Source organism: Oncorhynchus clarkii, chromosome 24, assembly GCF_045791955.1.
Source record: "Oncorhynchus clarkii lewisi isolate Uvic-CL-2024 chromosome 24, UVic_Ocla_1.0, whole genome shotgun sequence".
Taxonomy (NCBI): Eukaryota; Metazoa; Chordata; class Actinopteri; order Salmoniformes; family Salmonidae; genus Oncorhynchus; species Oncorhynchus clarkii.
The window spans coordinates 35,854,668-35,881,810 of record NC_092170.1 but is presented as its reverse complement, the minus strand read 5'-3'; the positions used below and the strand labels follow the sequence as shown (position 1 = coordinate 35,881,810).

The 27,143-nt window shown below is 45.5% G+C and overlaps 1 protein-coding gene across 1 annotated transcript in view; it reads left to right on the top strand.

Moving 5' to 3' along the window:
* LOC139382570 (rho guanine nucleotide exchange factor 17-like) overlaps window positions 1-27,143 on the top strand; it is a 107,086-nt gene that overhangs the window by 55,507 nt on the left and 24,436 nt on the right. The window contains exon 2 of the mRNA XM_071126685.1: window positions 19,683-19,760. Within this exon, the coding sequence (XP_070982786.1) occupies window positions 19,683-19,760 (78 nt within the window). The remainder of the gene's footprint in view (window positions 1-19,682; window positions 19,761-27,143) is intronic.

Below are 27,143 nucleotides of genomic sequence, written 5' to 3'. Positions count from 1 at the left end.
AGAGCACAATGAGACAAGGACATCCCTGCCGGCCAAACCCTCCCCTAACCCAGACGATGCTGGGTCAATTGTGCCCCATGGGTATCCCTGCCGGCCAAACCCTCCACTAACCCAGACGATGCTGGGTCAATTGTGCCCCATGTGTCTCCCTGTCGCGGCCGGCTGCGACAGAGCCTGGACTCTGTGGCAATCTCTAGTGGCACAGCTAGCACTGCGATGCAGTGCCTTAGACCACTGCGCCACTCGGGAGGCTCAAAATCGAACACTGCACCTTATTGTGACATTTTATTGATAAAGACCTATAGAGCTAGCCCACATGGTGTTTTGGTCTAATGGTTTCCAAGGAGCGAATCCAGTGGTCACGTGACACATCACGTGACTTGCATCTGCTCTGTGATTGGACAATACAGAGTGCAATGCTGTATGGGATGAGTCATTTGTTCCCCATCTCTGGTATGTACACAGTCTTGTACTCTTTATTTTTTTCATATATATTATATATTTTTTTAAATAATGGTACACTACATGACCAAAAGTATGTGGACACGTGCTCGTCGAACGTCTCATTCCAAAATCCTGGGCATTAATATGGAGTTGACCCTCCCCCTTGCTGCCTCCACACTTCTGGGAAGGCTTTCCACTAGATGTTGGAACATTGCTGCAGGGGACTTGCTTCCATTCAGCCACAAGAGCATTAGTGTTGCTCCCAGACGTTTCAACTTCACAATTACAGCACTTACAGTTGACCGTTGGCAGGTCTATCCTATGATGGTGCCATGTTCGAAAGTCACTGTGTTCTTCAGTAAGGCCATTCTACTGCCAATGTTTGTCTATGGAGATTGCATGGCTATGTGCTCAATTTTATACACCTGTCAGCAACGAGTGAGTCTGAAATAGCCGAATCCACTAATTTTGAAGGGGTGTCCACATACTTTTGTATAGATAGTGTATTTGTACCTTTTAAAAATTTTGGAACCATGATAACCAGAATGTTGTAATTTGTAATGTCATTCCAGGATCATAACTGTGGGAAGAGGGGCGTGGCCTGTTGGAGCCATACTCCTGTTGGGATAAGCTGGTAGCATAGCTAGCCATATAGGAATCGGTGGTGGTACTTGAAGTCGTTTTTAAATACACATAAACAATAGCCTGAATGTAGACACATTTTTGATGGCCGGCAATGAGGAAATTCTGGATCTATCCCCTACGGGGTGACGTGTGCGTGGCGTTTCCATTGTTTTGGTCAAACTCTTACCTGAAGTCAGACCCCCAGCAAGGCGCCTGGCTCTGTTCCAGCTCAGTATCTCTCTCTCCGCACTCTCATGCTTTCTCTCCCCTTTCTCTCTCTCGCACTCTCTCCATCGCCCCCACCCTCTCGCTCTATCCCCCCACCCTCTCGCGCAATCCGGCCACTCTCTCTCTATCCCCCTCTTTCTCTCATCCTCCTCCCCCCTTTATCTATGCCCCCCCTCTCTCTATCCAGCCTCTATCTCTCCCCCCTCTCTCTCTCCCCCTCTCTGATTCACAGGAGTTGGGTTAAATGCGGAAGACACCTTTCCCTTTGTCTACACCATAAAACACCAACCCTTCCTCTGAATTCACATAACTGCTGTGTAATTTGGGACTATCACTCTCTCCCTACCTCTCCTTCTTCCTCCTCCTCCTCCTCCTTCATAGGCTAACCTGGTCTGCCTGTCAGTGTCCTTTTACAAGCACAAAGAGGTTTGACGTCATGTCAGTGTGTGTGTGGGGGTGTGTGGGTATTACTTCTGCCGATAACGAGTGGCCAATGCCCGTGCTATTTTAGTTATTAACAGAGAACATTTCTGTCTGGCAGAGAGAGAGTGAAGGAGGGAGTGAGACAAGAAGGGGGAGAGTGATTAGAGAGGGCAGGAGAGAAGGACAACAAGAGGAGAGAACGAGTGAAGACAGCAATAGAGTGGCTGTGTTTAGTTACTGATTTATAAAGCTAACTTGTTAATGAGTATGAATGGCATTTGTGTATGTGTGCGTCTGATCTCCCTCTCCCTTGTTTGTCTCATGGTGACCCCCCACGGTGCTAAAGAGATGGGAACCTTCTGTGATCCTGGAACATTTCTCATGAGCCTGTCAGTTATTTATTGACCCCGGGGAAGATATTGAGTGTGGCACTGTAGTGCTCCCAGCCCCACACACACCTGGCTGACAGTCATCATGCTGCTATAACTCATACAACACACTCTGTCCCCATCTCTCCGTTATCATACGGTCTCTCAACACACACCCCTTTGTGTGTGTGTGTGTGTGTGTGTCTGTGTGTGTGTGTGTGTGTGTGTGTGTGTGTGTGTGTTCTCAGGAGACGGTTTACACAATGTTCAAACACACATACACTGAATGTACAAAACATTAGGAACATCTGCTGTTTCCATGACTGACCAGGTGAATCCAGGTGAAAGCTATGACCCCTTATTGATGACACTTGTTAAATCCTCTTCAATCAGTGTAGATGAAGGGGAGGAGACATTTTAAAGAAAGATTTTCAACCTTTGAGACAATTGAGACATGGATTGTGTGTGTGTGTCATTCAGAGGGTCAATGGGCAAGACAAAATATTTAAGTGCCTTTGAACAGGGTATGGTAATAAGTGCCAGGTGCACCGGTTTGTGTCAAGAACTGCAACGCTGCTGGGTTTTTCACGCTCAACAGTTTCCTGTGTGTATCAAGAATGGTCCACCACCCAAAGGACGTCCAGCCAACTTGACACAACTGTGGGAAGCATTGGAGTCAACATGGGCCAGCATCCCCGTGGAACGTCTTCAAACACCTTGTAGAGTCTATGCCCTGACGAATTGAGGCTGTTCTGAGGACAAAAGGGGCTGGTAACTTAAATGTAGGAAGGTGTTCCTAATGTTTTGTCCACTCAGTATATGTTCATACACACGTGGGTTTGTTGACAGGTGAGGCTACAATGGGCTTCAGATGCAACAGTGAGCGATCTCACACACACACAGCAGCCACAGGTGTTCAGTTGCTGCTTGGCAGATATGTAACATATATATAGCCTAAATTTTAAAGGAAATAATAGTTACAGCAGCTTTAGGTTGGTCACTCCCACCTTGGACCTAGACCCAATAGGAAGCAGTGGTCTGGCTCTAGTCTCAGTTAGCCCAGACCTGTCTGGGCCTGGACAGCTTCCTTCAGTCTCTAACTGCTAACAGAGTGTAGGCAGGGCGGAGTAAGAGGGAAGGCCTTCACCCAAGCATGAAACCTCCGGTATATTTGAATGCACACACACACACACAGACACACACACACACACACACACACATATCTTAGCAGGGTGGGGAGGAAACATGTTGTCTGACCACTGCACAGCAGAAACCATTTTAACAGCCCTCTCGTAATTAGCCCAGTTTGAGAGAGTGTGTCCCCTTGTGTGTGTGTGTGTGTGTGTGTGTGTGTGTGTGTGTCCGTGCCTATTATGCGTGTGTGTGTGTGCGTGCGTGCCCATGTTTAATTATTTAAACCATTAAAACCCAAGGTTAGTTATTTTATCTGGTTGTATTAAGAGTGAGGTTATGAGGCCGACAGCCTTTGTGTGGTTGAAGGTTTATTGCCGTTTTACTGCTGTTCTCTCAACTGAGAGTCAGTGTAATTTAGACATTTATTTTACATGGGCAATGTGCAGGTAAACTGACAAAATAAAATAAACACTTGAGTGAACAAGTGTATATTGAAAGCAGGTGCTTCCACACAGGTGTTGGCTCCTGAGTTAATTAAGCCATTAACATCCCATCATGCTTAGGGTCGTGTAAAGAAAGTTGTCCGTTATTGTTTCTACCCTGGCTAGATGAAGAGATCTCAGGGACTTTGAAAGATAGGTCTCAAAGGTGCATGGGGAGTTTAAAGTATGTGTGTGTGTGTGTGTGTGTGTGTGTGTGTGTGTGTGTGTGAGAGTCCAGTCAGTCAGTAACCAACCAACCAGATCTCAACCTAATTGAACCCTTGTGTGAGATCTGGAGTGGTGTCTGAGACAGTTTTCCACCACCATCAACAAAACGCAAATGATGGAAAAGACATGAAAGAAAGTCGCTTCCCTCCAGAGAGTTCCAGACACCTGTAGAATCTAGACAGACACACAGATACCAGCCATCATCTCTCATCCCTCACCTTGTTTTCAAAATAAACAGACACACACTCCTGTCTCTGGGATTCAACACTCTCCCTCTCTCCAAAACAAGCCCAAACAAAGCATCAACTCCTCTAAAACAGCATCAGTGCTTTTAAGCTTTCATTGCATCTAAAGGGGGGCTATCAGAGCAGGTGTTGAGAGGAGATGAGGAGATAATTGAGTTGCTGATCTCTCGGATGTAGGTTTTGACTTTCCATGAGCGGGGCTTTTGAGGCAAAGCTTTTGTGTGTGTGTGTGTGTTGCGCGTGCCTGTATGTGTTGTGCGTGCCTGTGTGTGTTGCGCGTGCCTGGATGTGTTGCGCGTGCCTGGGTGTGTTGCGCGTGCCTGGGTGTGTTGCACGTGCCTGGGTGTGTTGCGCGTGCCTGGGTGTGTTGCGCGTGCCTGGGTGTGTTGCGCGTGCCTGGATGTGTTGCGCGTGCCTGTGTGTGTTGCGCGTGCCTGTGTGTGTTGCGCGTGCCTGTGTGTGTTGCGCGTGCCTGGATGTGTTGCGCGTGCCTGTGTGTGTTGCGCGTGCCTGTGTGTGTTGCGCGTGCCTGGATGTGTTGCGCGTGCCTGTGTGTGTTGCGCATGCCTGTGTGTGTTGCGCGTGCCTGTGTGTGTTGCGCGTGCCTGTGTGTGTTGCGCGTGCCTGTGTGTGTTGCGCGTGCCTGGATGTGTTGCGCGTGCCTGGATGTGTTGCGCGTGCCTGTGTGTGTTGCGCGTGCCTGGGTGTGTTGCACGTGCCTGGGTGTGTTGCGCGTGCCTGGATGTGTTGCATGTCCACGTCCGTCCTTGTTCTATCCAGCAGTAGTCACTTGTGTGGTTGTACCTCAGAACCTTCTGTAGTTATGGCAACAGTGATGAAAGGTGCCCCCTTTCCTGCCCCGGGTGAACTTTCACTAACCTTTACTGACCTTTCCTATTTGTCTCTCTGATCTCTCTGTGTGTGTGTGTGTGTGTGTGTGTGTGTGTGTGTGTGTGCTCCCTCGGCCCTCGACACGACAGTGTGTGTAATTGTGTGTGTGTGTGTGTGTCTGTGTGCTCCCTTGGCCCTCGACATGACAGTGTGTGTAATTGTATATGAAGAGTGTGTGTGTGTGTCCGTTCCTCATAGCAGAGAACTTGTGGATTTAGTGAATGTGTAAAAGCTGTAACGGCATGTGTGCTGAATTTGAACTCCGCAAACTTCTTACTTGCAGAATGTGTATTTTTCCGATGTATATCTCAGTCAAGTACCCAGAGCTCTTTGCAGAATGTGTTTTTCTCAGTCAAGTACCCAGAGCTCTTTGCAGAATGTGTTTTTCTCAGTCAAATACCCAGAGCTCTTTGCAGAATGTGTTTTTCTCAGTCAAATACCCAGAGCTCTTTGCAGAATGTGTTTTTCTCAGTCAAGTACCCAGAGCTCTTTGCAGAATGTGTTTTTCTCAGTCAAATACCCAGAGCTCTTTGCAGAATGTGTTTTTCTCAGTCAAATACCCAGAGCTCTTTGCAGAATGTGTTTTTCTCAGTCAAGTACCCAGAGCTCTTTGCAGAATGGGGTTTTCTCAGTCAAATACCCAGAGCTCTTTGCAGAATGTGTAGCCCATCACTTATAACTACAAGTCCTGAGAGAGAACCACAACCTTCCAGTTGTCATGGTGACCCTTAAGCATTACCTAGCGTTTGTGTTTGAGCTCGACTAAATCTGCCTGAGATACAAGGATAGATGGCTCTGTAATCATCTCGCAGAGTCTGGCTACTCTCATATCCTCTATCAATTACTCTAGGATGGATTGGTTGAGTCTGCCTGCGCTGGGCTGAGCGGTGAGCGTCTGCCCTGCCTGCGGTCTCTCATTATACACACACACTCAGGGGAAGGGCTGCATCTCCCACAGACTCGCACACACGGCCACGGAGAGAGTGCTCAACATCACACACACACACGTACGGCGCTACCTGCCTGAGCAGAGCTACAGGAAAACACACAGTCACCGAAAACGTTTGAGTGGACTCGGAGAACCGTGGGTGTAGATGGGGATCATTCCTAAAGCACAGACTGATCACTGGACTTAAAGGATTTAAAGGACATGTGGTCTTTTGGATAGGAGGGGAACACAACCTGGAGAGAGGGGGTTTATTTTTGGAATTGAAACGGGGGAGGAGGGGCGGCGATTTTCACACTCTTCCGGAATGACCAGTGAGCATTTGGGCCAAGAGGAGTAGGGGAGGGAGAGGGAGGGGGCAATTTTTTGGGTGAGCTGTTGTGTTGAGGGGGCGTATCGTGGGTGTGTGTATAGACACACAAGTCATCCGTTTCTGGGTGTGTGATCGTGTGTCGATACACACAGGCTATTCCGTATGCTGCACATGGTTCGCACCCTCGCCCAGTTCTCTATAGCGCTGGACGAGATGCAAGAGAATGGAGAGAACACCAACGAAGAAGGAAGACAAGAGAGCGAGGAGGGAGGAGGAGAGGAACTGGTGGACAGAGATGCAGCTGATCGCCATGGGAACACTAACAGGAATGGAAGTGGTAGTGCCAATGGAACTGGAACTGGGAACACTAACAGGAATGGAACTGGGAGTGCCAATGGGACTGGGAACACGAACAGGAATGGAACTGGGAGTGCCAATGGGACTGGGAACACGAACAGGAATGGAACTGGGAGTGCCAATGGGACTGGGAACACGAACAGGAATGGAACTGGGAGTGCCAATGGAAATGTGGCAAACGGCAATGGTCTTGGAGCCGTGAGTCCTCAGAATCCCGGCGAGGTAGATCAGTGTGTGTGTCTGAAGGGTATTCCCTTCCTGTTCCATCCCTCTCTACTCACCTCGCTCATGCACATTCTCTCACAGAGTCACACTCAGCCATTGGCAGAGACTAGAATAACAATATACCTGCAAAACAAGCTGCTCATCCCCCCCCAGCCCTTCTCTCTCGCTCTCTACCTCCCCTTCCTCTTCTCTTACCCTCTTTGTTTTCTCTCCTCTCTTTCTCTCTGTGTAGATGTGAACTCGTATGTGATGAATAAATGACGTGACAGCGAGGGGGAGTGGGGAAACGAGGGCAGGGATGGAGAGGGACTGAGAAGAGGGAGAGAGACTAGTGAAATCTCAGGCATGATCACAGCTTCCATCAAATTATCATCAGGTCTAGGAAATGATGCTATTTTCATGTATTTTTGCCTCTTCCCCACTTCTCTCTCTCTCCTCTCTCCTCTCTCTCTCTCTCTCTCTCTCTCTCTCCTCTCTCTCTCCTCTCTCTCTCTCTCTCTCTCTCTCTCTCTCTCTCTCTCTCTCTCTCTCCTCTCTCTCTCTTCCCCACTTCTCTCTCTCTCTCTCTCTCTTCCCCACTTCTCTCTCTCTCTCTCTCTCTCTTCCCCACTTCTCTCTCTCTCCTCTCTCTCTCTCTTCCCCACTTCTCTCTCTCTCCTCTCTCTCTCCTCTCTCTCTTCTCTCCTCTCTCTCTCCTCTCTCTCTCTCTCTCTCTCTCCTCTCTCTCTCTTCCCCACTTCTCTCTCTCTCCTCTCTCTCTCCTCTCTCTCTCTTCCCCACTTCTCTCTCTCTCCTCTCTCTCTCTTCCCCACTTCTCTCTCTCTCCTCTCTTTCTCTTCCCCACTTCTCTCTCTCTCTTCTCTCTCTCTTCCCCACTTCTCTCTCTCTCCTCTCTCTCTCTTCCCCACTTCTCTCTCTCTTCTCTCTCTCTCTTCCCCACTTCTCTCTCTCTCTCTCTTCCCCACTTCTCTCTCTCTCTCTCTTCCCCACTTCTCTCTCTCTCCTCTCTCTCTCTTCCCCACTTCTCTCTCTCTCTCTTCCCCACTTCTCTCTCTCTCTCTTCCCCACTTCTCTCTCTCTCTCTCTTCCCCACTTCTCTCTCTCTCCTCTCTCTCTCTCTTCCCCACTTCTCTCTCTCTCCTCTCTCTCCTCTCTCTCTCTTCCCCACTTCTCTCTCTCCTTCTCTCTCTCCTCTCTCTCTCTTCCCCACTTCTCTCTCTCTCCTCTCTCTCTCTTCCCCACTTCTCTCTCTCTCTCTCTCTCTTCCCCACTTCTCTCTCTCTCCTCTCTCTCTTCTCTCTTCCCCACTCTCTTCTCTCTCTCTTCCCCACTTCTCTCTCTCTCCTCTCTCTCTCTTCCCCACTTCTCTCTCTCTCCTCTCTCTCTCTCTCTCTCCCCTCTCTCTCTTCCCCACTTCTCTCTCTCTCCTCTCTCTCTCCCCTCTCTCTCTTCCCCACTTCTCTCTCTCTCTTCCCCACTTCTCTCTCTCTCCTCTCTCTCTCTTCCCCACTTCTCTCTCTCTCCTCTCTCTCTCTTCCCCACTTCTCTCTCTCTCTCTCTCTCTCTCCTCTCCTCTCTCTCTCTTCCCCACTTCTCTCTCTCTCCTCTCCCTCTCTCTCTCTCTCTCTTCCCCACTTCTCTCTCTCTTCTCTCTCTCTCCTCTCTCTCTCTTCCCCACTTCTCTCTCTCTCCTATCTCTCTCTTCCCCACTTCTCTCTCTCTCCTCTCTCTCTCCTCTCTCTCTCCTCTCTCTCTCCTCTCTCTCTCTTCCCCACTTCTCTCTCTCTCTTCTCTCTCTCGCCTCTCTCTCTCTTCCCCACTTCTCTCTCTCTCCTCTCTCTCTCTCGCTCAAAATTGAATTCAATTTAAGGGCTTTATTGGCATGGGAAACATATGTTAACATTGCCAAAGCAAGTGAACTAGATAACAAACAAAAGTGCAATAAACAGACAACATTACACTCACAAAAGTTTCAAAAGAGTGAAGACAGTACAAATGTCATATTATGTACAAAAAGTGAAAGTACAAAAGGGAAAATTAAATAAACACAAATGTGATACAGCCTGGATTTGAACCAGGGACTGTAGTGACACCTCTTGCACTGAGATGCAGTGCCTTAGACCCCTGTGCCATTCAGGAACTCAGAGACTTTGCCTTCGTTTTGGTTTGTCAATTAGGGTGTGCAGGGTGAATACATGGTCTGTCGTACGGTAATTTGGTAAAAAGGCAATGTGATATTTGCTCAATACATTGTTTTCACTGAGGAAATGTACGAGTCTGCTGTTAATGATAATGCAGAGGATTTTCCCAAGGTTGCTTTTGACACATATCCCACGGTAGTTATTGGGGTCAAATTTGTCTCCACTTTTGTGGATTTGGGTGATCAGTCCTTGGTTCCAAATATTGTGGAAGACCCCAGAGCGGAAGAGGATGTTAGAGTTTTAGTATAGCCAATTGGAATTTGTTGTCTGTATATTTTAGCATTTCATTGAAGACACCATCAACATATTTTTGGGTTGGAGGGTTTTTATTTTGTCCTGGAGTTAATTCAATGTAATTGGAGAATCCAGTGGGTTCTGTTTGTCTTTTAATAGTTGATTCTAAGATCTGTATTTGATCATGTAAATGTTTTTGCTGTTTGTTCTTTGTTATAGAGATTGGAGAAGTGGTTTACCCACACATCTCTATTTTAGATAGATAACTCTGTGTGTTTAATTGTTTTCCAGAAGAGGTTAGATTCTATGGATTCTTCAATGACATTGAGCTGATTTCTGACGTGCTGTTCCTTCTTTTTCCGTAGTGTATTTCTGTATTGATTCAGTGTTTCACCATAGTGAAGTTGCAGGCTCGGGTTTTCTGGGTCTCTATGTTTTTGGTTGGACAGGTTTCTCAATTTCTTTCTCAGGTTTTTGCATTCTTCATCAAACCATTTGTCATTGTTGTTCATTTTATTTGGGTTTTCTGTTTGAGATGTTTAGATTTGATAGGGAAGCTGAGAGGTCAAATATACTGTTTAGACTTTCTACTGCCAAATTTACACCTTCACTCTTACAGTGGAACATTTTGTCCAGGAAATTGTATTGAAGGGATTTGATTTGTTGTTGCCTAATTCTTTTTTTGGTAGATTTCCACACTACATTCCTTCCATCTATAGCATTTCTTAATGTTATTCAGTTCCTTTGGCTTTGATGCCTCATGACTGAGTATTGCTCTGTTTAAGTAGACTGTGATTTTGCTGTGGTCTGATAGGGGTGTCAGTGGGCTGACTGTGAACGCTCTGAGAGACTCTGGGTTGAGGTCAGTGATAAAGTAGTCTACAGTACTACTGCCAAGAGATGAGCTATAGGTGTACCTACCATAGGAGTCCCCTCGAAGCCTACCATTGACTATGTACATACCCAGCATGCGACAGAGCTGCAGGAGTTGTGACCCGTTTTTGTTGGTTATGTTGTCATAGTTGTGCCTAGGGGGGCATATGGGGGAGGGAATGCTGTCATCTCCAGGCAGGTGTTTGTCCCCCTGTGTGCTGAGGGTGGCAGGTTCTTGTCCAGTTCTGGCATTTAGGTCGCCACAGACTAGTACATGTCCCTGGGCCTGGAAATGATAGCTTCTCCATCCTGGAGGGGGAAATCAATCTTCATTAGTGAGGGGATTTAAACTCAGCAAAAAAAGAAAGGTCCCTATTTCAGGACCCTGTCCAAATAACTTGCCAGATCTTCATTGTAAGGGGTTGAAACACTGTTTCCCATGCTGCTTGTTCAATGAACCATAAACAATTAATGAACATGCACCTGTGGAATGGTCGTTAAGACACTAACAGCTTACAGACGGTAGGCAATTAAGGTCACAGTTATGAAAACGTAGGACACTAAAGAGGTCAGGGTCCCTGCTCATCTGCATGAACGTGCCTTAGGCATGCTGCAAGGAGGCATGAGGACAGCAGATGTGGCCAGGGCAGTACATTGCAATGTCTGTACTATGAGACGCCTAAGACAGCGCTACAGGGAGACAGGACGGACAGCTGATCTTCCTTGCAGTGGCAGACCACGTGTAACAACACCTGCACAGGATCGGTACATCCGAACATCACACCTGTGGGACAGGTACAGGATGGCAACAACAACTGCCCGAGTTACACCAGGAACTTACTGTCTGCAATAGGCTGAGTGAGGCAGGACTGAGGGCTTGTAGGCCTGTTGTAAGGCAGGTCCTCACCAGACATCACCGCAACAAAGTCGCCTATGGGCACAAACCCACCATCGCTGGACCAGACAGGACTGGCAAAAAGTTATCTTCACTGACGAGACGCGGTTTTGTCTCACCGGGGGTGATGGTCAGATTCGCATTTATCGTAGAAGGAATGAGCGTTACATTGAGGCTTGTACTCTGGAGCGGGATTGATTTGGAGGTGGAGGGTCCGTCATGGTCTGGGGCGGTGTGTCACAGCATCATCGGACTGAGCTTGTCTTTGCAGGCAATCTCAACACTGTGCGTTACAGACAGAAGACAGAAGATGTCCTCCTCCCTCATGTGGTACCCTTCCTGCAGGCTCATCCTGACATGACCCTCCAGCATGACAATGCCATCAGCCGTACTGCTCGTTCTGTGCATGATTTCCTGCAAGACAGTAATGTCAGTGTTCTGCCATGGCCAGCGAAGAGCCCGGATCTCAATCCCATTGAGCAGGTCTGGGACCTGTTGGATCGGAGGGTGAGGGCTAGGGCCATTCCCCCCAGAAATGTCCGGGAACTTGCCTTGGTGGAAGAGTGGGGTAACACCTCACAGCAAGAAGTGGCCAATCTGGTGCAGTCCAATGAGGAGGAGACACCCTGCAGAATGTAATGCAGCTGGTCCCTCCCCCTTTGTTCAGGGACACATTATTCAATTTCTGTTAGTAACATGTCTGTGGAACTTGTTCAGTTTATGTCTCAGTTGTTGAATCTTGTTATGTTCATACAAATATTTACACGTGAAGTTTGCTGAAGATAAACGCAGTTGACAGTGAGAGGATGTTTCTTTTTTTTTTGCTGAGTTTAGGTAATACACAAGAGGACATTTTCTCCGTTAAGATCATTTAATTTTGAATTTCTAGCCCAATGTAAAAATGTTCCTCTCTCTGTGTCTGTCTCTCTCCCACTCAGTCTCTCGCTCTCTCTACAGGGTCATATCTCTGTAATGGAATTAGAGCTGAGTGAATTATACGATTAGTCCCATCACCTACTTACCACCTCTCCCAAACCCAGCATACCCTCTCCTGCCTGCATGTCTGCCTGCCTGGCTGTCTCTCTGCCTGCCTGGCTGTCTGCCTGCCTGGCTGTCTGTCTGTCTGTGGTCTGTATGTATCTCTGAATAGTCATCACCAAATGTATCTTCTCTCTCATGCCCCCATGAACCAAGCAACATGTGTGTCCCTCTCCTTTTTTCCATAGAACAGGTGATAGGGCTGGGCGATATGGCTAAAATCTCATGTCCCGATATAGGTCATTTTATATAACGATACATATCACGATATAGGTCCTTTCATATAACGATGCATATCACGATGTAGGTCATTCCATATAACGATACATATCACGATATAGGTCATTTCATATAACGATACATATCACGATATAGGTCATTTCATATAACGATACATATCACGATATAGGTCATTTCATATAACGATACATATCACGATATAGGTCATTTCATATAACGATACATATCACGATATAGGTCATTCCATATAACGATACATATCACGATATAGGTCATTCCATATAACGATACATATCACGATATAGGTCATTCCATATAACGATACAAATCACGATATAGGTCATTTCATATAACGATACATATCACGATATAGGTCATTCCATATAACGATACATATCACGATATAGGTCATTCCATATAACGATACATATCACGATATAGGTCATTTCATATAACGATACATATCACGATATAGGTCCTTCCATATAACGATACATATCACGATATAGGTAATTTCATATAACGATACATATCACGATATAGGTCATTTCATATAACGATACATATCACGATATAGGTCATTTTATATAACGATACATATCACGATATAGGTCCTTTCATATAACGATACATATCACGATGTAGGTCATTTCATATAACGATACATATAGCACATTTTCTGTAAATTCAATGACTAAATAGTTTGTATAAAATTACCACATGTTAAGGCCTATTTCTTGGTACATTTTGAATTATACTCAACAAATAAAAAGGTACTTACTCATATTTGATTATTGATTTTATTTTGAACCTTTGTGCAAATTTTCAGTTACAAAATATCAAATCTGAGAAGGTGAATAGAAAACACTTCAACTATAGTTGCAAACAAAATAAATATAGGTCTAAAATGTATTTATGTATTGATTTTGGGTGGCTTTCCTGTTTTGCATGTTATTGTGGCATTAATACGTGTCACATATCAATTTGCATTTGGTACCTTGGTTTGAGTGTTAGCACCAACTCACAAAACCTCAGTTTCTCCACCGTGTCAATTGTGGCCATGTCTTTGCAGATGTAAATTGTGGCCATGTCTTTGCAGATGTAAATTGTGGCCATGTCTTTGCAGATGTAAATTGTGGCCATGTCTTTGCAGATGTAAATTGTGGCCATGTCTTTGCAGATGTAAATTGTGGCCATGTCTTTGCAGATGTAAATTGTGGCCATGTCTTTGCAGATGTCAATTGTGGCCATGTCTTTGCAGATGTAAATTGTGGCCATGTCTTTGCAAATGTAAATTGTGGCCATGTCTTTGCAAATGTAAATTGTGGCCATGTCTTTGCAGATGTAAATTGTGGCCATGTCTTTGCAAATGTAAATTGTGGCCATGTCTTTGCAGATGTAAATTGTGGCCATGTCTTTGCAGATGTCAATTGTAACGGCAGCCATTATCTCCTTTAATCGTCTGAGTTGGGGGGTTTGTTTTGAGCACTCAACTGTACTTTTTTGGGGTCTCATCCGTAGACTCTCTCCGTACTGTTTCACATGACTCCTGCGTAGGTGGTAAGAGGTTAGTGGTGTTTGAGCCTGTTGTCTGGACCGGTCTGTTCCACATGACTCCTGCGTAGGTGGTAAGAGGTTAGTGGTGTTTGAGCCTGTTGTCTGGACCGGTCTGTTCCACATGACTCCTGCGTAGGTGGTAAGAGGTTAGTGGTGTTTGAGCCTGTTGTCTGGACCGGTCTGTTCCACATGACTCCTGCATAGGTGGTAAGAGGTTAGTGGTGTTTGAGCCTGTTGTCTGGACCGGTCTGTTCCACATGACTCCTGCGTAGGTGGTAAGAGGTTAGTGGTGTTTGAGCCTGTTGTTGGGACCGGCCTGTTTCACATGATTCTTGTGTAGGTAGTAAAGGAGGTTAGTGGTGTTTGAGCCTGTTGTTGGGACCGGCCTGTTCCACATGATTCTTGTGTAGGTAGTAAAGGAGGTTAGTGGTGTTTGAGCCTGTTGTCAGGACCGGTCTGCGGCATATTTTGCTGAGGGCGGTTTTCGGGTCCATTTCAGACTTTTCATACCCAAACCACGTCCATGCGAACGAAGTAGCCCCCTCTTATGTCCGAGCTCCGTGTCTCCGTGCTCTGTGTCACGTTCACTCTCCTCCATGTTTATTGGTGTTGCAAATTTCCTTCCACACGCGCAAAGAGTCGTCCAGTTGACTAAAAATACTGCCTTAAAGTGGGTGATTTGCGCGACAACCAAATAAACGATAGAGCATAATATGAAACGATAAGACATTTTTCTATCGCCACATGATCTATATCGTCATATCGTCCAGCCCTAACGTGAAGTACATGTCCCTGTAGTTGTTGTAAGCCTTAGTTTTTCCTGTCATTTGTAGACATTGATCATAGTAGCCCCCCCCCCCCACCCCCATTATCAATCTGTAATCTGTCCAGACAGACTGTTAATCCACACAGAGGATTTACCTGACTGGAAGAGCCAGGGAGAGGAGAGGAGAGGAGAGGAGAGGAGAGGAGGACGTAAGGTAGAAGGAGAGGTTCAGTGAGGATACAGAGGGAGGGAAAGGAGGACAGCTCATCATACTGTATCTACACTGCTGTCACCATACCAGTATCGCCATAACTACCATACCTAGGGCTGTCACTATACCAGTATCGCCACAACTACCATACCTCGGGCTGTCACTATACCAGTATCGCCATAACTACCATACCTAGGGCTGTCACCATACCAGTATCGCCATAGCTTCCATACCTAGGGCTGTCACTATACCAGTATCGCCATAGATTCCATACCTAGGGCTGTCACCATACCAGTATCGCCATAGCTTCCATACCTAGGGCTGTCACTATACCAGTATCGCCATAGATTCCATACCTAGGGCTGTCACCATACCAGTATCACCACAGCAACCATACCTAGGGCTTTCACTATACCAGTATCGCCCTAGCTACCATAACTACCATACCTAGGCCTGTCACCATACCAGTATCACCATAGTTACCATACCTAGGGCTTTCACCACACCAGTATCGCCATGGCTACCATACCTAGGGCTGTCACTATACCAGTATCACCATAACTACCATACCTAGGGCTGTCAACATACCAGTATCGCCATAACTACCATACCTAGGGCTGTCACCATACCAGTATCGCCATGGCTACCATGCCTAGGGCTTTCACCATACCAGTATCGCCATAACTACCATACCTAGGGCTGTCACCATACCAGTATCGCCATAACTACCATACCTAGGGCTGTCACCATACCAGTATCGCCATAGCTACCATACCTAGGGCTTTCACCATACCAGTATCGCCATAACTACCATACCTAGGGCTGTCACCATACCAGTATGAAGACCGGAGAGGAGATGAATGGTGCGAGATGGATGGATGGAGAGAGAGGGATGGATGGTTGGAGACTGGAGACTAGAGAGAGAGAGAGGGATGGATGGTTGGAGACTAGAAAGAGAGGGATGGATGGTTGGATTGATGGAGACTGGAGAGAGAGATAGATGGATGGAGACTAGAGAGGGGATGGATGGAAAGAGAGATGGATGGAGAGAAACATGGAGAGAGAGAGGGAGAGGGAGGGAGGGAGGGAGAGAGGGAGAGAGGGAGAGAGGGAGAGAGGGAGAGAGGGGAGAGAGACAAAGGGAGAGAGAGAGAGAGAGAGGAGAGAGAGAGAGGGGATGGATTGCGCGAGAGGGTGGGGGGATAGAGCGAGAGAGTGGGTGGGTTAAAGAGAGCAAAGGAGAGAGCGAGAGAGAAAGTGAGAGACTGATGAAGACTGGAGAGGGGATGGCTGGAGACTGTAGAGGGGATGGATGGATGGAGACTGGAGAGGGGATGAATAGATGGAGAGAGACGGATGAATGGATGGAGTGAGACGGATGGAGACTGGAGAGGGGATGAATGGATGGAGACTGGAGAGGGGGTGGATGGAGAAGGAGATTTGGATGGATGGAAACTGGAGAGCGAGATGGATAGAGAGAGAGGGGGATGGATGGAGACCGGAGAGGGGATGGATGTGGTTTCACTTGGCGTGGGAAGTAGAAGGGGGGGTGTTGAGTAATGCTGCTGTTGCTAGAGTGGTTGTTAGGGACTACTGTCGCCAGGGAGAGAAGTGATGAGGGGAGAGGATTTCTCTCTTTTTCTGTGTCATTTCTCCTTCTCAAATAGATTTTTTCAGTCGGTCTCATTTCTGCTCTCTACACCTTTTCCCTATTTCTCTCCCTCTCTATCAGGTGCTAGGCAACCAGCCGGGAACATTCCAGATGAGACACCTGTTCTCTAGTTTGTGAAGCATTAGGAGAGTAGATCTAATTGGTTAACACTGAGATGGGAGGTGGCTCAGGTTGATTGACAGGCGTGGGCTGCTGTGGGACAGATCTGTCGTGACTGGACTTAGTTTACGTGTGTGTGGTAATGGTAAAATTTGGTAAACGTTCTGAGCTGTGAGTTAAGCGGTGGAAGTTCAGTCGAGGCCTGATCTGACATGACACACACACACAATCCGCTATCCCCTCTGAGAATCATAATAACAGACAAACTAAAGCTTCTGAGCCAATCAAAGCCATCAGAAGGAGCAGGGCTTAGGCCTCTTAGCCAATCAAAACAGTCCTAGTCTCACAGGCTAAATCCCTGCCTTTGAACTGAAGGCCAGCAGCCATATTGGGTTGTTATTATATTATAATGGTGTGTGTGTGTGTGTGAGAGCACATGTTTTTTAATCTAATCCATGTCGCCAGATGAACTGATTCTCACCTGGTAACATAGAGAGGTCAATGAATAATGATCACATCCACCTTCTACTCTCCATCTTGCCTTTATCTGCTGTGGCTTTTAAAGTCCTTAATTAAAACAATAACATCTCATGAAACATAGGACCAACACTTTACATGTTGTGTTTATATTTTTGTTCAGTATAGTTTTTTCAAGAGGCGATGTGTGTGTATATATCATTAATTTATAAGTCACAACATGGATGTAGCAACTAAGGATTCTACCTTTTAAACTCTGCAATCCCGTTACCAAAATGAAACCAACAATCTGGTCATTATTCCCCCACTTTCCACCGTGTGCGTGTGTGTGTGTGCGTGCGTGCGTGTGTGTGTGTGTAATCCAATCAAGCAGCTGGAACCTGAAAGAAGATTGTTCATTGTTTCAGGAAGACCTGTCTTGTTTTACCATACACACACACACACACAACCTCTTCACACGTATAGTCTCACTAAGGTTTTAGACTGCAGGGAGTTCCCACACCCTCCTGTAACGTTCCTTATCTCTTTGCCTAGAAGAGACAGGGTCAAAGGTGACTGTCTGAGGTAGACCCTCACAATCCAGATGAATATGACAAAACTGATTTCATTTAGACCTATATCAATGTCGACATGAAAGCCTGCGTGTCATGATATCCCAGGGTAATGAACTGAACAGTCACCAGCTGTCCCCTGGACAACATGCCAAGTGTGTTTTGTTTCTCTACAGAGTTTACTTTTTTCTTCTGCAAACGGAAGTCTTGCTGAGCTCATCTCAGGTCTCTGTCTAGTGTCTCTCGCTCTCTCTCCTTCTCTTTCTCGCTCGCTTACTCTCTCCTCTTTCTCGCTCTCTCCCCCCTCTCAAATCAAATCAAAGTTTGTTGGTTAACATAAACAGTTTTGCAGACGTTATCACAGGTGCAGTGAAATGCAACAATATCTAGCAAAGCCATCTCTCTCTCTCTCTCTCTCTCTCTCTCTCTCTCTCTCTCTCTCTCTCTCTCTCTCTCTCTCTCTCTGTCTCTCTCTCTGTCTCTCTCTCTGTCTCTCTCTCTGTCTCTCTCTGTCTCTCTGTCTCTCTCTCTCTCTCTGTCTCTCTCTGTCTCTCTCTCTCTCTCTCTCTCTCTCTCTCTCTCTCACACACACACACACAGTAAATCACTTGCTACTTTGCAGTGACAGGGCACTGTCACCCTCCTCAGACTAGGGACACATGGATGTTCCCCTGCTGAGCCTTATGGGAGGTCTAAATGTACCCAGGTCTAAATGTGGGATGTTATTTTTGGGATGTTAATGTGTGGTTATAATTAAGTCACAGTGGGGAGGCAGGGGGCACAAAGCAGGAAAATATGTTATCTTGAAGAGGAAGTTGTGTGTCAGCCTCCAGGTGTCTGGTATTTAGGATAATGTTTACTAGTGTTGAGGGAGTCTGGGTTGTCTGTTGCACTGGCTAATGATACATTTATAGATTTTATTAGGATCCCCATTTAACCAATGGCGACACCTAGTCTTCCTGGGGTCTGACAAATTACAACACAACCTGGGCCTGAACCCATAAAGAGAAAACAGAGGCCAGTTGACCAGGAAAACCCCCTATCGGAAAAACCCTTCAGAGGAACCAGATCTGTCTGGCTGGGTGGAGGTGGAGATTTGAGTAGAACAAATAGTTGTTGAGTCATGTCTGTTCTAGTGTGTTCTGGGATCATTGACTTAGTCGTGTTTTGTTCTGCAGAAGTATATAATGTATTCTCCTATAACAACAGAATCAGTGGAATCAGTCTGGACCCTATAGCTCGGTTCTGATCCTGTGTCTTTCTGTGTGTTAGTGAACCCTGTGACAGAACAGGGGTCTGCGGGTCAGACGGTTCTGTCTAAGAGGAAGCTCTAGTGATTAGTGACTAGCATTACCGTCAGAACGGAACACAAAGGAGCTCTAGAGAGCCAGCAGAAACCCTGGTAATTGTTGCCGCGGGGAGGCTAAGATGGAGGATGCTGCTGGTTGGCATGGGGACAGTGTGTGTGTGTGTGTATGTGAGAGAGACAGACAGATAGTTTGTCTCGTTAGCCACCTGGGGGCTGGCTGGATTGCCCTGACTCACCCCGTCTTGCTTCTCTCGCACTCTCTCTCGCTCAGATTCAGATAAGCTTTAGTAGCATGAATGACAAAGCCACTGTTGCTAAAGCGAAGTGAGATAATGACCTCCCTCTCTCTGTCTCAATTCAATTGAATTCAAGGGGCTTTATTGGCATGGTAAACAGATGTTAACATTGCCAAAGCAAGTGAAGTAGAGTCTCTACTCTGCCAAAGCAAATCTCTCTCTCGCTCTCTTTGTCGACTAGACTTAATGCATTTCATTCAGTGATTATTTCATTGATAGGCTAACTTCTCTGCACCATCTCCCCTAGGTCTCTGTTAGTCCAACCAAACCATGTAAACAGAAAACACTTATTTTTTATGGCAGTCGAGCCTAATGTGTTATGCAGTAGCTTTCATAGTGTTGTCTCCCCCTGCAGGATATGAGAAGACATGTCGTGATGACCCTCCTGGACACTGAGCAGTCTTATGTGGAGTCACTCCGGACACTCATACAGGTAATACCACACACACACACACACACACACACACACACACGCACACGCACACACGCGCTAACACGCTAACAGATGGTTGGAGTTGCAATGTCTTAATGTTAAATGAATCCTCACCTCTTAGCCACATATCTCACCTGCCTCATTCAGACAGGCAGCCTCCCCACCCAGACCCCACCCACCCACCCTCAACCACACCCAGACCCCACCCACCCACCCTCACTCCTCAATCCTACTCTGGTCTTTGACGATACAGTTCTTTATGGAAGAGATGTTCAACCTCTCTGGTCTTTGACGATACAGTTCTTTATGGAAGAGATGTTCAACCTCTCTGGTCTTTGACGATACAGTTCTTTATGGAAGAGATGTTCAACCTCTCTGGTCTTTGACGATACAGTTCTTTATGGAAGAGATGTTCAACCTCTCTGGTCTTTGACGATACAGTTCTTTATGGAAGAGATGTTCAACCTCTCTGGTCTTTGACGATGGAAGAGACAGTCTTTTCTTTATGGAAGAGATGTTCAACCTCTCTGGTCTTTGACGATACAGTTCTTTATGGAAGAGATGTTCAACCTCTCTGGTCTTTGACGATACAGATGGAAGAGATGTTCAACCTCTCTGGTCTTTGACGATACAGTTCTTTATGGAAGAGATGTTCAACCTCTCTGGTCTTTGACGATACAGTTCTTTATGGAAGAGATGTTCAACCTCTCTGGAGATGTTCAACCTCTCTGGTCTTTGACGATACAGTTCGTTATGGAAGAGATGTTCAACCTCTCTGGTCTTTGACGATACAGTTCGTTATGGAAGAGATGTTCAACCTCTCTGGTCTTTGACGATACAGTTCTTTATGGAAGAGATGTTCAACCTCTCTGGTCTTTGACGATACAGTTCTTTATGGAAGAGATGTTCAACCTCTCTGGTCTTTGACGATACAGTTCTTTATGGAAGAGATGTTCAACCTCTCTGGTCTTTGACGATACAGTTCTTTATGGAAGAGATGTTCAACCTCTCTGGTCTTTGACGATACAGTTCTTTATGGAAGAGATGTTCAACCTCTCTGGTCTTTGACGATACAGTTCTTTATGGAAGAGATGTTCAACCTCTCTGGTCTTTGACGATACAGTTCTTTATGGAAGAGATGTTCAACCTCTCTGGTCTTTGACGATACAGTTCGTTATGGAAGAGATGTTCAACCTCTCTGGTCTTTGACGATACAGTTCGTTATGGAAGAGATGTTGAAACCTCTCTGGTCTTTGACGATACAGTTCTTTATGGAAGAGATGTTCAACCTCTCTGGTCTTTGACGATACAGTTCTTTATGGAAGAGATGTTCAACCTCTCTGGTCTTTGACGATACAGTTCTTTATGGAAGAGATGTTATGGAAGAGATGTTCAACCTCTCTGGTCTTTGACGATACAGTTCTTTATGGAAGAGATGTTCAACCTCTCTGGTCTTTGACGATACAGTTCTTTATGGAAGAGATGTTCAACCTCTCTGGTCTTTGACGATACAGTTCTTTATGGAAGAGATGTTCAACCTCTCTGGTCTTTGACGATACAGTTCTTTATGGAAGAGATGTTCAACCTCTCTGGTCTTTGACGATACAGTTCTTTATGGAAGAGATGTTCAACCTCTCTGGTCTTTGACGATACAGTTCTTTATGGAAGAGATGTTCAACCTCTCTGGTCTTTGACGATACAGTTCTTTATGGAAGAGATGTTCAACCTCTCTGGTCTTTGACGATACAGTTCTTTATGGAAGAGATGTTCAACCTCTCTGGTCTTTGACGATACAGTTCTTTATGGAAGAGATGTTCAACCTCTCTGGTCTTTGACGATACAGTTCTTTATGGAAGAGATGTTCAACCTCTCTGGTCTTTGACGATACAGTTCTTTATGGAAGAGATGTTCAACCTCTCTGGTCTTTGACGATACAGTTCTTTATGGAAGAGATGTTCAACCTCTCTGGTCTTTGACGATACAGTTCTTTATGGAAGAGATGTTCAACCTCTCTGGTCTTTGACGATACAGTTCTTTATGGAAGAGATGTTCAACCTCTCTGGTCTTTGACGATACAGTTCTTTATGGAAGAGATGTTCAACCTCTCTGGTCTTTGACGATACAGTTCGTTATGGAAGAGATGTTCAACCTCTCTGGTCTTTGACGATACAGTTCTTTATGGAAGAGATGTTCAACCTCTCTGGTCTTTGACGATACAGTTCTTTATGGAAGAGATGTTCAACCTCTCTGGTCTTTGACGATACAGTTCTTTATGGAAGAGATGTTCAACCTCTCTGGTCTTTGACGATACAGTTCTTTATGGAAGAGATGTTCAACCTCTCTGGTCTTTGGTCTTTGACGATACAGTTCTTTATGGAAGAGATGTTCAACCTCTCTGGTCTTTGACGATACAGTTCTTTATGGAAGAGATGTTCAACCTCTCTGGTCTTTGACGATACAGTTCGTTATGGAAGAGATGTTCAAACTCTCTGGTCTTTGACGATACAGTTCTTTATGGAAGAGATGTTCAACCTTTCATTCAGACATTAGAAGCTGATAGAGAAATGCTTCTTTATTGTTCAGTCCTACATGTCTCATTATTACAGCCTTTATTAACACGGTACTGTTACATAATATATTGTGTGGGCATGTGGGAGGATTTTGCCTGTACCGTGTGTGTGCGTGCGTGCGTATGCGTGGGTGTGCACAACAAGGAGGGAAACAGATCCAGGATGCTCTCCCTAGTAATATAAATGAGTGAGGGGAAGGAGAGAATGAGGACCGAGGGAGAAGGGCTGGTCTCTGTGTTTTATAACACACTGTCACTGATCACTACAGAGTTGGCCGTGGAAGTGTTCCTATAGCAACACAGGGAAGCGTTCCTATAGCAACACGGGGAAGCGTTCCTATAGCAACACGGGGAAGCGGTTAGAACATTTAATGCAGTGAAACTGCCACTCCACAGAAGCTCCAAAATGGAGTATGTAATAAAAGAGATCTGATTGGCTGTTAGAACCACATGGTTCCGTTAACTAGGTTAACCTAAATGTCAGTTGGCTTTTCATAGCCGATCATTAAGAGTATCTCTACCGCTCCTGCTGTCTCTAGAGAGTTGAAAACAGCAGGTCTGGGACAGGTAGCATGTCCGGTGAACAGGTCAGGGTTCTATAGCCGCAGGCAGAACAGTCAACACTAACTAGGTTAACCTAAATTGGCTTTTCATAGCCGATCATTAAGAGTATCTCTACCGCTCCTGCTGTCTCTAGAGAGTTGAAAACAGCAGGTCTGGGACAGGTAGCATGTCCGGTGAACAGGTCAGGGTTCTATAGCCGCAGGCAGAACAGTTGAAACTGGAGCAGCAGCACGGCCAGGTGGACTGGGGACAGCAAGGAGTCATCATGCCAGGTAGTCCTGAGGCATGATCCTAGGGCTCAGGTCCTCCGAGAGAGAGAAAGAAAGAGAGAATTAGAGAGAGCATACTTAAATTCACACAGGACACTGGATAAGACAGGAGAAGTACTCCAGATATAACAAACTGACCCTAGCCCCCCGACACAAACTACTGCAGCATAAATACTGGAGGCTGAGACGGGAGGGGTCAGGAGACACTGTGGCCCCATCCGATAATACCCCCGGACAGGGCCAAACAGGAATTATATTACCCCACCCACTTTGCCAAAGCACAGCCCCCACCACACCACTAGAGGGATATCTTCAACCACCAACTTACCATCCTGAGACAAGGCCGACAAGGGGGCGCCAACCCAGACAGGAAGATCACGTCAGTGACTCAATCCACTCAGGTGACGCACCCCTCCCAGGGACGGTATGAAAGAGCCCCAGTAAGCCAGTGACTCAGCCCCTGTAATAGGGTTAGAGGCAGAGAATCCCAGTGGAAAGAGGGGAACCGGCCAGGCAGAGACAGCAAGGGCGACTCGTTGCTCCAGAGCCTTTCCGTTCACCTTCCCACTCCTGGGCCAGACTACACTCAATCATATGACCCACTGAAGAGATGAGTCTTCAGTAAAGACTTAAAGGTTGAGACCGAGTTTGCGTCTCTGACATGGGTAAACCATTCCATAAAATGGGCAGACCATTCCTTAAAAATTGAGCTCTATAGAAAAAAGCTCTGCCTCCAGCTGTTTGATGAAAAATTCTAGGGACAATTAGGAGGCCTGCGTCTTGTGACCGTAGCGTACGTGTAGGTATGTACGGCAGGACCAAATCAGAGAGATGGGTAGGAGCAAGCCCATGTAATGCTTTGTAGGTTAGCAGTAAAACCTTGAAATCAGCCCTTGCCTTAACAGGAAGCCAGTGTAGAGAGGCTAGCACTGGAGTAATATGATCATACCATATTATCACCATACGATATTATCACCATACTGAGAGACCTCACCATACCATATTATCCCCATACCATATTATCACCATACTGAGAGACCTCACCATACCATATTATCACCATACTGAGAGACCTCACCATACCATATTATCACCATACTGAGAGACCTCACCATACCATATTATCACCATACCATATTATCACCATACTGAGAGACCTCACCGTACCATATTATCACCATACCATATTATCACCATACTGAGAGACCTCACCATACCATATTATCCCCATACCATATTATCACCATACTGAGAGACCTCACCATACCATATTATCACCATACTGAGAGACCTCACCATACCATATTATCACCATACTGAGAGACCTCACCATACCATATTATCACCATACTGAGAGACCTCACCATACCATATTATCACCATACTGAGAGACCTCACCATACCATATTATCACCATACTGAGAGACCTCACCATACGATATTATCACCATACTGAGAGACCTCACCATACCATATTATCACCATACCATATTATCACCATACCATATTATCACCATACTGAGGGACCTCACCATACCATATTATCACCATACTGAGAGACCTCACCATACCATATTATAACCATACCATATTATCACCATACTGGGGGACCTCACCATACCATATTATCACCATACCATATTATCACCATACTGGGGGACCTCACCATACCATATTATTACCACACCATATTATCACCATACCATATTATCACCATACTGAGAGACCTCACCATACCATATTATCACCATACCATATTATCACCATACTGGGGGACCTCACCATACCATATTATCACCATACCATATTATCACCATACTGAGAGACCTCACCATACCATATTATCCCCATACCATATTATCACCATACTGAGAGACCTCACCATACCATATTATCCCCATACCATATTATCACCATACTGAGAGACCTCACCATACCATATTATCACCATACTGAGAGACCTCACCATACCATATTATCACCATACTGAGAGACCTCACCATACCATATTATCACCATACCATATTATCACCATACTGAGAGACCTCACCGTACCATATTATCACCATACCATATTATCACCATACTGAGAGACCTCACCATACCATATTATCCCCATACCATATTATCACCATACTGAGAGACCTCACCATACCATATTATCACCATACTGAGAGACCTCACCATACCATATTATCACCATACTGAGAGACCTCACCATACCATATTATCACCATACTGAGAGACCTCACCATACCATATTATCACCATACTGAGAGACCTCACCATACCATATTATCACCATACTGAGAGACCTCACCATACGATATTATCACCATACTGAGAGACCTCACCATACCATATTATCACCATACCATATTATCACCATACCATATTATCACCATACTGGGGGACCTCACCATACCATATTATCACCATACCATATTATCACCATACTGAGAGACCTCACCATACCATATTATCACCATACTATCACCATACCATATTATCACCATACTGGGGGACCTCACCATACCATATTATCACCATACCATATTATCACCATACTGGGGGACCTCACCATACCATATTATTACCACACCATATTATCACCATACCATATTATCACCATACTGAGAGACCTCACCATACCATATTATCACCATACCATATTATCACCATACTGGGGGACCTCACCATACCATATTATCACCATACCATATTATCACCATACTGAGAGACCTCACCATACCATATTATCCCCATACCATATTATCACCATACTGAGAGACCTCACCATACCATATTATCACCATACCATATTATCACCATACTGGGGGACCTCACCATACCATATTATTACCACACCATATTATCACCATACCATATTATCACCATACTGAGAGACCTCACCATACCATATTATCCCCATACCATATTATCACCATACTGAGAGACCTCACCATACCATATTATCACCATACCATATTATCACCATGCTGAGAGACCTCACCATACCATATTATCACCATACCATATTATCACCATACCATATTATCACCATACTGAGAGACCTCACCATACCATATTATCACCATACTGAGAGACCTCAACATACCATATTATCACCATACTGAGAGACCTCACCATACCATATTATCACCATACCATATTATCACCATACCATATTATCACCATACTGAGGGACCTCACCATACCATATTATCACCATACTGAGGGACCTCACCATACCATATTATCACCATACTGAGGGACCTCACCATACCATATTATCACCATACCATATTATCACCATACTGAGAGACCTCACCGTACCATATTATCACCATACCATATTATCACCATACTGGGGGACCTCACCATACCATATTATCACCATACCATATTATCACCATACTGAGAGACCTCACCATACCATATTATCACCATACTGGGGGACCTCACCATACCATATTATCACCATACTGAGGGACCTCACCATACCATATTATCACCATACCATATTATCACCCTACCATATTACCACCATACCATATTATAACCATACTGAGGGACCTCACCATACCATATTGGAGGAAATACATTTTGTAGTGTAGCGTAGCATAAGGTAACCAGTCCATCCAGTATGCATAACAATAAAGTCTGGAGTATAGACTAGACCCGAGGATGTACCAAAGATATCTTAAATCAGTTTTGTTTCATGTGTGTCTTCCATGTGTAATACGTGGTGGGCTATGTATTGTATAACAGAACAATCTTCATTTTCATTACATGTTTATATTGGGCTCATATACAGGCCTATGCCGATGCATCAGCTCTAATATGGTTGTGGGTGTTTTGAATGAATCATCACCTTAGAAAGCGCTGTCCATTTCCGTATGTTGGGCTTTGAAACAACATCCACTTCGGCCATGTTTTCCCCTCTGTTTCAACCTGCTGTTGAACTTCTTTCTTCAAATT